The sequence below is a fragment of the Phoca vitulina genome, unplaced genomic scaffold (genome assembly GCF_004348235.1).
Source record: "Phoca vitulina isolate PV1807 unplaced genomic scaffold, GSC_HSeal_1.0 scaffold117, whole genome shotgun sequence".
Lineage (NCBI taxonomy): Eukaryota > Metazoa > Chordata > Mammalia > Carnivora > Phocidae > Phoca > Phoca vitulina.
The window spans coordinates 462680-474134 of NW_022589820.1; the positions used below are offsets into that span (position 1 = coordinate 462680).

General features: G+C 56.4%; 1 protein-coding gene across 2 annotated transcripts in view; it reads left to right on the plus strand.

The window, feature by feature from the left end:
* CDC45 (cell division cycle 45) overlaps positions 1 to 9094 on the plus strand; it is a 34357-nt gene extending 25263 nt beyond the window's left edge. Inside the window, exons 13-18 of one of the 2 annotated variants that reach the window (XM_032398565.1) lie at positions 443 to 581; positions 665 to 748; positions 2295 to 2413; positions 4930 to 5006; positions 7045 to 7111; positions 8795 to 9094. In XM_032398565.1, coding sequence (XP_032254456.1) covers positions 443 to 581; positions 665 to 748; positions 2295 to 2413; positions 4930 to 5006; positions 7045 to 7109 — 484 coding nt within the window. In that variant the 3' untranslated portion in view covers positions 7110 to 7111; positions 8795 to 9094. The remainder of the gene's footprint in view (positions 1 to 442; positions 582 to 664; positions 749 to 2294; positions 2414 to 4929; positions 5007 to 7044; positions 7112 to 8794) is intronic. The other variant, XM_032398564.1, reaches the window with a different exon arrangement.
* The last annotated feature ends 2361 nt before the right edge of the window (positions 9095 to 11455 follow it).

Sequence of the window (11455 nt, forward strand, 5' to 3'; positions counted from 1 at the left end):
TTTTTTTTTTTTTAAGATTTTATTTACATATTTGAGAGAGAAGGAGAAACAGTGAGAGAGTACAAGCGGGGAGGAGAGGGAGAAGCGGACTCCCAGCAGAGCAAGGAGCCCAATGAGGGGCTCAATCCCAGGCTCAATCCCTGGGATCATGACCCGAGCCGAAGGCAGACGCTTAACTGACTGAGCCACCCAGGCGCCCCAAGGAGAGAAAATCTTAAACAGGCTTCACACCCAGCATGGAGCCCAATGTGGGGCTCAATCTCACAACCAAAACCAAGAATCAGACGCTTAACCGACTGAGCCACCAGGCACCCCTAATCCTTCCTTGCATATGATAGGGAAGGCAGGAGGAAAAGAATGAAACTCATCCCCACACACCCCCCAGGAACCAAGTGTTCTGTTTGTGACTCTGTGCCAAAGTTGTGTGTCTGCCCCGTTACAGGAGTAACCTGGACAAGCTCTACCATGGCCTGGAACTCGCTAAGAAGCAGCTGCGAGCCACACAGCAGACCATTGCCAGCTGCCTCTGCACCAACCTTGTTATCTCCCAGGGGCCCTTCCTCTACTGCTCCCTCATGGAGGTCAGGCTTCCCATGGATAGATGGGTACCAGGCCACACCTGCCAAAAGCCCTCTCTGACTATCTCTATGTCCTCCCCCTGCAGGGCACTCCGGACATTGTGCTATTTTCCAAACCAGCGTCCCTGAGCCTGCTCAGCAGACACCTGCTCAAGTCCTTCGTGTTTTCGGTGAGGAGCTGGGTAGATGGATGCCAGAAGGTAGAGCCTCAGAGCAGAGCTTGGACTGGGCATTAGAAGCTGGCCTTGGGGTACTGTGGCTATGTACCAGCTGTGGGGTCTGGGAAAAACTCAGTTTTTCTGAGCTGTGTTTTCCTTAGCTGACCCTTAGGATCTCAGTTCCTGTAAGCTCTGATTTCATCAGTTGGTCCTCCTAGTCACTTGGACAAGTACAAAGGGACCTCATGGAGTATGTGGGGCTAGGGCTAGGTTCAGCTGTGGCAGATCAAGGAAAGATGAAGTTGGTGATAGCACAGACTTGCTTCCCAGCAAAAGCTTGTTTTCTGGTCTGGCTTTCCCTTTTCCATGTGTGGTTCTGTCTTCTGTACCGCCTAACACCCTTCTTTGCCTTGGCTTGGGACACCCCTCCGCCCCAACCCAGCTAGCATCAGACTCCCCACTGGGTATGAGCACAGAAAGGATGATCCCTCACATTTCAACAATCAGAGTCTTACTCCGCTTCCTGGATGAGGGTTTACACTGGGGGCTACTTTAAACAAAATGTTTAATAGGAGGTTGACATCTCATATTGCTGAATTGACCTATAAAATGATTATCTGAGGATTATGTGAAGACAGTCAAATAATGACAAAAGATGGACTAGGGACAAAACATGAGCTCGCGAGTCTTCTAGGCTCTGTTCAAATCTCAGCCTCTTCCTTTACCAGTTGTGTGATATGAGGTCAATTATTTGATCTCTGAGCCTCAGTTTCCTCATCTGCAAAATGGGTGAATTTTTCCAGAGGGCCCATCATTTATCAGACATTTTTTTTTTTAAGATGTTATTTATTTATTTGAGAGAGAGAGAGAGCACGAGCGGGGTGGAGGGGCAGAGGGAGAAGCAGATTTCCCACTGATCAGGGAACCTGACACGGGGCCGATCCTGGGATCAGGACCTGAGCTGAAGGCAGAAGCTTAACCAACTGAGCCACCCAGGTGCCCCTCACATTTCTTAAGCAACCACGACCAGCCAGGCTCTGATGTCATAGGATGACCAACTACCCTGGTTCATGTCCTGGGATGCCCTTCAGTCCTGGACAAACCAGGATAGTTGGTCACCTTTGTTGTAGGGTGTGGGTGCAATGGGTACAGCAGTGAAGGAAGCACCTGAGTCTCCATGTTGAGGGAGTATGCATGCTGGCAAAGGGGACAAATGAGGAAAGATTATGTGCAGTGTCAGATGGTGGCACACACCATAGACAAGCTGAAGCAGGATGAGAGAGAGGGTTGGTTGGGGAAGGCCTCCTGGAGGAGGTGACAACTGAGTCAGGACCTAAAGGAGGTAAAGGAGGGAACAGTCAGGGACATTGGCACAGAAGGAGGCTGGGAACGGTGTCATAGCCTGGGGGGCAGCTGCATGGGGACTTGAGCATCTCTGGTGAGAAGAAGACCCGGGAGGCTTTTGGGGGGTGGGTGGCTGGCCCTGTCGGCCTCCTAGGTGCTGAGTGGTGCGCTCCCTCCGTGGGGCCATGATGAAGGGTGCACTTTGCCTCCGCAGACAAAGAACCGGCGCTGCAAGCTGTTGCCCTTGGTGATGGCTGCACCCCTGAGTGTGGAGCAGGGCACCGTGACTGTGGTGGGCATCCCCCCAGAGACCGACAGCTCGGACAGAAAAAAGTGAGCCAGGTTTTGCATCTCCTGGGAGTTGGGAGCGCCAGGCTTGTCATTGGCCTGTGGGCTCTGCTGAGTTGGGTGATCTTGGCCCTCAACACCACACCGAGGACAGCCTCTTCCACCATGCAGCAGGACTTTGAGGGTTTAGATATGTGGGCTGCAGGTTAGCCATTGAGCTGCTACCTTACCCCTTGACTGGACTTTTGAATGCTTCTAGTTTGTTCAAGGCCTCCCGGGCAAGGGTGTCTGGCTCCCCCAAGAAGACCAACGTCAGACCCACCTAGGATAGGCTACATACCTACAGTGAGGTGTGATTAGGTGTCCTGACTCTATGTGGCCTTGGGCAAGAACCCCAGCCCTCCCTGGGCCTAAACCCTCTTCTGAAGAGCAGCTTATACTGAAAATCTGAGAGGTTTCAGGTCACCCACCCCAGAAATTAGGCTTCCCCTGCAAAGTTCTTCAAGACCAGCTCTGCGATGCCTTCAAAACCCTCATGAAAGATCATTCCCCATCTTGTTTGGGCCTCACACTAACCTTTGAGGAGAGCTGGTCAGTGTCTCCCATCCTCGCCCCCACCCCTGTGAGTCAAATTCATTGCTCACGGAATCCCAAATTTAGGCATTTGCCAAATACGTTTAAAAGTTCAGTTACGAGCTGACATACGAGAAACTGTTCAGTGGTGTGTGCAGGGATGTGCACCCCCAGACTGCCTGCCTGCCAGAGATGGCTACCGCGCCCGAAGCTGAGCTCACTTGTGCCCCCATGGTTTGGGCGGCGGATAGAGGGTCCAGCTCCAGCCGCGGCAGAAGCTAACACAACTGCTTAGTCACTCAGACCATGGGGTTGTGGCTGCCTGTTCTCCCTCGGCCTTTTCTTTATTTAGCATCTAGGAAACATTTTGGACTTCCATCGGTGGTGTAGTTCTGTTTTGTTTTCTCACAAAGCATCAGGCCTTTGTGCACATTTTTACGAAAGTGACTTCTAACAGTAGGAAGCCTGTTAAGTGGATGATGGTTTACCTGTCATCTCCTATTGGACGTTCAGGCTGTTTCCAACTTTTTGTTTATAGACAATGTACTGGTGCGTTTGTGAATGCATAGGCTCATCTTGTACTTTTGAGAAGCTTCTCTCACTGTCTTCCCAATGTTTCCCCTGCCTCTGTTGGCCTGGGTTCTCGCCCTCTTCCTGTAGCAAGGTCAGGTTTTCTCCTGCCCACTCCCATCCACACCTGGTGTCAGCCAGCAGGCTGGACCTTGAGGGGCTCCCTGGTTCTCCCTGTGGCTCCCTTCGTGCTCTGCCTGGCCAGAGAGCCCCCTGACTAATCCCAGGGGCTAATGTCACCATCCTTGGGGGTCTTTGCCTCCCTGGCAGAGTCAGTGCCCCAGGCCCAGTGCTCCCCAGCAACATCCCAAGAGGTGACCTTGGTAAGATACTGACAGCTGGCTGCAAGACACCCCACTCAGCTGCCCAGTGCTGTGGCGTGGGGGCCAAGGACCGCTCAGTGTCCTGTGCCTCTCAGTTTTCCCAGTTAGCTCTTATTGGCCTCTGCTGTGGAAGACACTGGTCTTGTATCTGGATCAATCCTAGCCCTGCTCTTGTGAGCTTTGACCTCCTTCTGTGTCTGCAAAGGCCATTTAGTAGCAAGTTGGGAGAAACAATGGACTTTTTTAAGATAAGTGCTTCCATGTTGCTGGGCTGCTTTCCAAAGCTATGCCGTGGGTCTTGGATTCATAGTCACACGGGGTGGAGCTGGCCAGGGGCTCCTGGCCTGGGTTCTCCAGGCAGCCAGCAAGCACTCCCCCCAGGGGCCAGCACTCCCCCCTCACTCCAGCCATCAATTTGTTGCTGTACGTGGCTGTGCTGGTCAGTGGTTAGCTCTGACTGGTGTGCACAGTCTCGTATGAGAGTTACTGTGGGGGCTTGAAGCACATGCCCCTCCTCTGCCTCTTCTCCCAGCCCAAGAGTCCCTTCCCCATGATGCTCTCCGTCCACTGCCAGCCCTTACTACCTGCACAGCCCGGGGGGTGGGTGTGTGCTCCTGGCCGGCTCCCTGCCCCACACCTGCGCCCTCAGCAGCCCCACTGGGCTGCACCCTGGCCCTGCAGGCTCCTCCCATTCCCCACCCTGCTGTGTGTGACTCAATCTCATCTGAAACCCCCATCCCAGCACGCTTCCCACTGAGCCTCTGCCTCTCCTGTCCCAGCTGCCAACACGGTGCCAGGCACGAGGGAGGCTGCAGTCAGGGTGCACCGTGGGAGGTGCCCAGGGACACTGGGGCCCTGAGGGCTGCGAAGCGCTCAGCTGGATGCAGGCGGGAGCAGCAGTGAGAGATGGTGACTGTCCAGGAGTGGGGGTGAGACCTCAGAAGACTGGGGCCCAGGCAGGGGTACCAACAGGAGTGCCTACAGGCAGAACGGGTGGCCAGGGAGGAGTCTGGGCCAACTCCAGTGTCTGTCCCAGGGATTTAGGGGGTCCATTACAGTGGGTGGGCCCCCAACACACCTCTTCTGTGTCTACAGCTTTTTTGGGCGGGCGTTTGAGAAGGCCGCAGAGGGCACCAACTCCCGAACGTTACACAACCATTTCGACCTCTCAGGTAAGAGTCTGCGGCACTGGGGCCCTTTCAAGGTCAGCACTGCCCTCGAACCAGGGAAGCTGGCATCACCAGAAATACCTTGTCAGCACCCCCTCACTTTCCTGGAGCCAGCCCCCGGGCCTGGCTGCTTCAGGTGGCTCAGGGAGCTCTAGGATGCGTGGGGCCCTGCGCCTCCTGTCTGGGCCCTGATGGGCTCCCAGGGTGAGGGGGAACAGGTGTTGTCCATAGAGCCATAGGCCTGGCTTTGGCCTTAGAGTCTCGCCCTTGAGACCACTTCACCAAGGAGTCTGCAGGACTGGCCACTAAAGCCTCCTGGGCCAGCCTCACCCAGGGGTCACCTGCCCCTCCTGTGGGCGTGGAAATAGCAGGGCCTGCAGCAACCCCCGGACACGGCCTCCGAGGCTGTGCTGGCCGCCACTGCAGGCCAGCAGCTCCTGTCTGTGTTGTCGTGAAGGGGCCCGCCTGAGGCTGCCACGTGGTCCTGTGTGACGGCCTGGGCACTGGCCCTGGCCTGATGTTGTATGAGTCCAGGGAATGGAAGAGCCCAGTCCAGGTGGTGGCTTTGCAGGCTGGCCAGTGCTCCCCGTGACTCCCCACAGCTTCTCCAGAGGCCAGCATGGAACATGGCTCACATTGGGCCACATTTGCTTTTTATTCTAGCTGCTAGACTTTTAAGTAAAACAGACGTAGTGACCCCTCACGGCTTTGTACTGGTGTGCTTGGGCTGCCCTAACAACATACCATAGACTAGGGGCTTTAAACAATAGAAATCTTATTTCTCACGGTCTGGAGGCTGAAGTCCAAGATTAAGGTGTACACCAGGGTCAGTCTCTTCTGAGGCCTGAGACCTCTCTCCTTAGCTTATAGGTGGCTGTGTTCTCACATGGTCGTCCCTCTGTGTGTCCTAATCTCCTCTTCTTATAAGGACCCCAGTCAGATTGGATTAGGGCCCACCCATGTGATTTTGTTTAACCTAAACATCTTCAAAAGCCCCATCTCCAAATACAGCACATGCTGTCTGAGGTGCAGGGGGTTAGGCCTTCCACACATGAATTTGGGGAGAATAGACCTCAGCCTATAACCCCCATCTGTCAGAAAGGACAGTTTCTTATGTCACATCAGCTGATTTGTTACAACGAGTCCTGGCATCAGAGACCCAGTGTTCACCCCAGCTGTCTCGGCATCTAGAGCTGCTCCTTCATGCCAGGCCCACTTGGGCTACAGCTCTGTGTTGGGTGGGTTCACCCCCAGCAGCAACACCCCCATTCCTACTTCGTGCCCAAGATGTGGGAGAGGTTGGTGCTGGCCAGGCTGCAGGATGTCCTGGCTTCTCAGAGGGAGGATTTATGGGCTGGAAGGTGCTTGGCTTCCCATGTGGGTGGAGAGCTGGGGGAGGGGGGTTGTACAACAGAGGGCAGGCCAGCCCCCACCTGGGTAGGCTGGGCCTGGGGTTCCTGGATCCATGGCCTGTGGCACAGATGGCTCCTAGGACCAGGCTGGCCTGGTTTTGCCCTGTTTGATGAGGGCCCTTGGAAATGGGGGCAGTTCACGTCGTGTTTCCCTTCTACAGAGAGACTGGCCAGAGCAAAACTTCAGGCTAGCCTCCTGCCCGACCTCAGGGCCTCAGGCAACCCACGATGGGGCAGGGCTCTGTGTCCACCACGGGGGGAAGGCCTGTCTTTGCCTGGATCTGTTCTAAACCGTCACATCCCTGTGTCCTCTCCACTGGCTGTCACTGCTGGTCCTCTAGCGGCCTGGAGGGTCCTCCCCACAGACTGTAACCCCAGCCAGCCTCACTAACAGGGCAACCAGCAGTTTCTGCGGACTAAATACAGAGGACAGAGAAATAGAGCCTCTGAGTTCAGAATATTCCAGGCCACCAAGGGGCTGAGTACATTTTGGAATGTGCCGGAGGGTGGTTCCCATCTTGGATGACCGGGAAGAGGGAGTTAATACACCCTGACTTGTTTCTCCTCCTGCGCCTCACTCTCAGCCCCACTCCTCCACCTCACGAGATGTTTTTCTTTCATTACCTCAGTAATTGAACTGAAAGCAGAGGATCGGAGCAAGTTTCTGGATGCACTTGTTTCCCTCCTGTCCTGAGGGTGAGATGTGGGGGAGGGGTGGGGTGCTGGAGAGTTCCGGTGGGCACTTCAGGGGGGCGGGGGGGGCGCTGCCACAAAGCTGGCCCTGTTGAAGTGTAAAGAGGGCCCCTCGTTCCCTGCTTTGCTTTCCCTGCTTTTTCCCTCCTCAAGCCAAGGCTTCTGCTTGCATTTCAGACCGAAGCAGGGCTCCTGAGGAGATTTGGGGTTTTTCCCAAGGGTGTCTGTCCCTGGGCTGGCAGCAGTGCCACAGTGGGGCGTTTTTGAAGGAGCTAATTTCATTAAGCTCCTGGGACCCCTTCAGCAAGGGCTAGCATTTACCCTGTCCTGACCGCGCTGTGGGCTGGGCATCACGAGTGACACGCACGCCTCCTGGCACTGCTGGGAAAGGAGGCGACCCTTGGGGGGGGCGCGGGCCCTGGAGCCTTGCCGTCCTTTGCAGCCTTAGATCAGGCCCTGGGCTAGAGCCCACAGAGGCTTCTACCCAGACTCTTGCGTGCTTGACTTACGAGAAAACAAAGCTGTTGGCAGCCACACGGCTAATAACTAGAAAATGTCATCTCTGTGGGCCTTGCCTGAGCGTGAGGCCGTCACTGGTGGTCCACAGTGATGCTCCCCGGCCAGGGCTCTTCCCACTGCCACACATACCAGCTCTTTCATGAAGGGCCCCTCAGCAAACGGGCCGGGGGGCCTGTTCTCTACCTAGTGCCCGTTTCTCAGCCCAGGCCCCCCACACACACATACATGGTGGATGCCCACACCCAGCCCTGCATCTCCTTGAGCCCTGGGCTGGAGCCGCTGCTGAGGCAGACCGGCCCTATCAAGGCTCTGATGTAGCGGGTCCCCTCATGCCAGCCCAGGGTCCTCCCACTCCCCTACCGTCCATAGTGAGCTGGAAGGTGTGGGGGGCAGGTGCCCTTCCCCTGCTGGGGCCTCAGTGGGCTCTGCTGGGAATGGTATAGGGGACCTCAGGGATCCAAAGGCCCTCTTTCAGGGTCGGCTAGGGCATATAGGGCTCGTGTTGGGGTGAAGCTTTGGGCTCAGACCCTTTGGGTCTTCAGCAAGGTGTGTTGGGTACTTCACCAGGCTGTGGCTGTTTCCTCAACTGAAACGGGGCTGACACCCCTTGGACAGTGAGTGCTGAGCCTTAGGATGGGGGCAGGGTGTAAGTTTATGACCCAAATCAAAGGTTATAGGCAGGGGCTCTCAGGCAGGGGGCTGGTGTTTGAGGCCTAGCCCTTCCCTGCAGCCTGCTCAGAGATGACACCAGCACTGCTGTGTGTCCTGCCACCAAGACAGGGTGCAGGGTGAGCCAGCTGGGCAGGGGGAGGAGCAGTGTAGGGGAGATGCTCCAGGCAAGGGGAAAAGCCTCGTGAGGGCCCCATGGGGCTGAGGCAGGGTCTGCAAGGTGATATGGTGGTGGAGGGCCATGAGGCCCTAGGGGTTCTCAAGCAAATGACAGCCTGGACCCAGCCAGCGGGGTGCAGTGAGGCTGGTGGGCCACCTCAGTGGTTCTGAGGTGGCCCTCCACCCATGGTCACCACCCCTCTCCCCTGTGAGTGGTGACAGCTACTCAGAAGCAAGCCCAGCATGTCAGAGGGAAGGCCTGGACAGTTTATTTGTTTAATTCAGAGAGACATCAGAATTGCTGAAATTTACTTATTTTTTCTTTTCTTTCTTCTCTAGAGTGATCTCTGCAGACATGACCTCCTCCTTATTTATATTAACTGGGTTTTATTTAGACTGTAAGTTATGGACATAGTTTTAGCTGCAGGGACAGTTGGTTTTTAATGGAATAAAATGTTCGTTTTAGTTTTGGTGCCTCAGTCTTGGCTGTGGTCATAGGGCCAACACTTGTTTTTGTCCTGAGGTTTCTGTGGGCGCAGAGGAGCCTTTTCCTGTGCCCTGGGCGACCTTGAGGCCCAGCAGTAAATAAGCATGGGGCGTGGCCTCCAGGCTCCCGGGAGAGCAGTGGGTGGAGGCCGGGCACCTCAGCACGTGGCCCTCCGCACGGCTCCTGCACCGACCACTGCCCAGCGATGCCATCCGGTACCTGGCTCTGCCCTCCCACCACTTATTCCTGTCCACCTGGCCCTGGCAGCAGCTCAAGCCCACCCTCTTGACTGCCTCCTGTCCCTGTACCCTCCCCATCCCCACAGGCACACGGCACCCCCAGGCTACTGGGAGAGTTGGGCCAATAGCAAGGGCAAGGTGGCTGAGGGGCCCCAGACGGAGATGGCTTCACCACATCCTGGTCACAGAAGGTTAAAACTGGACAGAACCTTGGCAACTTTCAAAGTCTTCAGAACAGCGGGAGTTCTCAGGGGCGATCAGCTGGTTCCACTCTCCCAGATGTCCCCAGAGCCCCTGCGAGGGTTGAGAGGATCTGGAGGCAAGGAGGATGCCATTCCTGCCCTTTGGGGAGGAGAGAGCTGTTCACACAGGTGGTTGAGGCCATCTGGCTGCTCTGCCTGGAGTAGGGATGCCAGGAAAGCAGGTAGGCTGGAGCGACACGGCCACCTGGGTGTGGCACCTGGGGCCTTGGGCAGGAGGAAGCAGAGTGGTTTGAGTAGGCTTTAAGCTGGTAAAAAGCCCAGAAACAGTGGCCTGGAACTGAGGAGACAGACGGGTGGGGCCAGGTCGCAGGGTGGCCCTTGGGAAGGGGTAGTGGGCACAGTGGGGTTGGCTGCACTGGAGGTCAGCTCCTCTTGCCTGACCTCTGGCAAATGGAGTGTGCCCCTGGCCTTCCTGGCATGAGTCAGGCAGCAGCAGCCTGACTCCCCAGGGCCCTAAAGCTGCCCACCTTGACCATTTGCAGCATTGGGACTGTGCAGCTTCCCTTTGGAATCCTGCTGATTCCTGGAGCCTGAAGGAACTGGAGAGCTCTGGGTTCGTGTGGGATGCAGCCTTGGGTCTGTGCTCCTGGCCAAACACCAGCCTGGCTGGCCCCAGGACCTTTGTTTCAGCAGCCCCACCAAGGCCCCAAGATCACACACTCTTGCACTTGAGGGCCATTCGTGAGCCCTGCTGCACAGGCCCGAGGGGGGCTGCCATGAGGGGCTGCTGAGGACCTCTGTGCCATGGGACCTGTCTCGCTGCAGTTCATCCCATTGCAAGGAGCTCAGGCTACGGGATAGTTCATCCTCCCTTGAAGTCCAACTCCCTGGCTCTGCTGCAACTCCCGGGATTCAGGGCAGTGTTCATTGCAGCCGTCCTGAGCCCATGTCCTCAGGCTCCTCCCCTTCCTCACCGTGGGGAGCCTGGCCAGGCCTGGGAGACTCCTTGCCACTGGATTTGGCCCAAGCATTTCTGGACAGGGCCCCCAAGGCCAGGTTTGGGGGCAGATGCCAAGCCCTGCTGGCTGGGTTTGGAGCTCCTCCCTATAGGCCCCACCTCCATCCACAGCTCTGTTTTGTCCTGGCCTTTGGCAGAAAGTAAAACTGCATTAATTCAGAGTGCCTAGAATGGGGCTGGGAGCAATGAGCTCTCAGTGACTATAACGTAGTTCTGGTGTGCCCTGCTCTCCTGTGACCCCTAACACCCAGGTTCCTGGCCCAGGCCAGCACTGGCTCCCGGGGGCCCCACTCATGTGGGAGGAAGGTGACACAGGGAGCTTCCAGCAGCCTGTGACACGGAGGTGCTAATGGTCAGCACAAGTCTGGGCTGGCTGCCAGGCCAGCAAGATGAGCACAGGCCCTGCACAGAGCTGTGCTGAGACTAGCAGAAGAGCCAGGACCAAGGGGCTGGAGCCCTGCCCAGGCACTCTCTAGGCAACCTGCACAAGTGCCTCCTTCCCATAGCAACATGCTTGTGGCCCGCCGCTAGCTCCACTGGAGCCCAGCACACATCCTGGATTCGCCCCTATTCCTGCTGCACTGTTAGCCGGAAGGTCCTAGTCAGTGTTTTACAGATGTCTGGCCATTTGGTGCAATCCACAGATAGGCAAGCCCTGAGAGGGCAGGGGGAAAAGACCCAACCTGTGGTGCATGGAGCCAGCCTCTTCTCAAAGCCAGCAGCCTGGCAGCCCACCCTCAGCACTTCCTGCATCCAAAGACTCCACACTTGGGGGTATAGCTCAGTGGTAGAGCATTTGACTGCAAAGACTCCACACTGGCTAGTGGCTGGGTGATGGGGGGTGGACTTCCAACCTGCATCCTCTCCTGGGGTCTGTGTCATCCTCTCCCCAGGCTCTTCTGACTACAGATCTCACCTTCCTGGGTTGCCGCAAACTGTAGCTGTGCTTCCCACCCAGTAGGAAGGTGACTGGGTAGCAGGGAGGGCCAGGGATCAGGCCATGAATCTTCTGGAACACAGGGGGAGTCCTGGGAGGTCTCAGAAAAAGCCTTT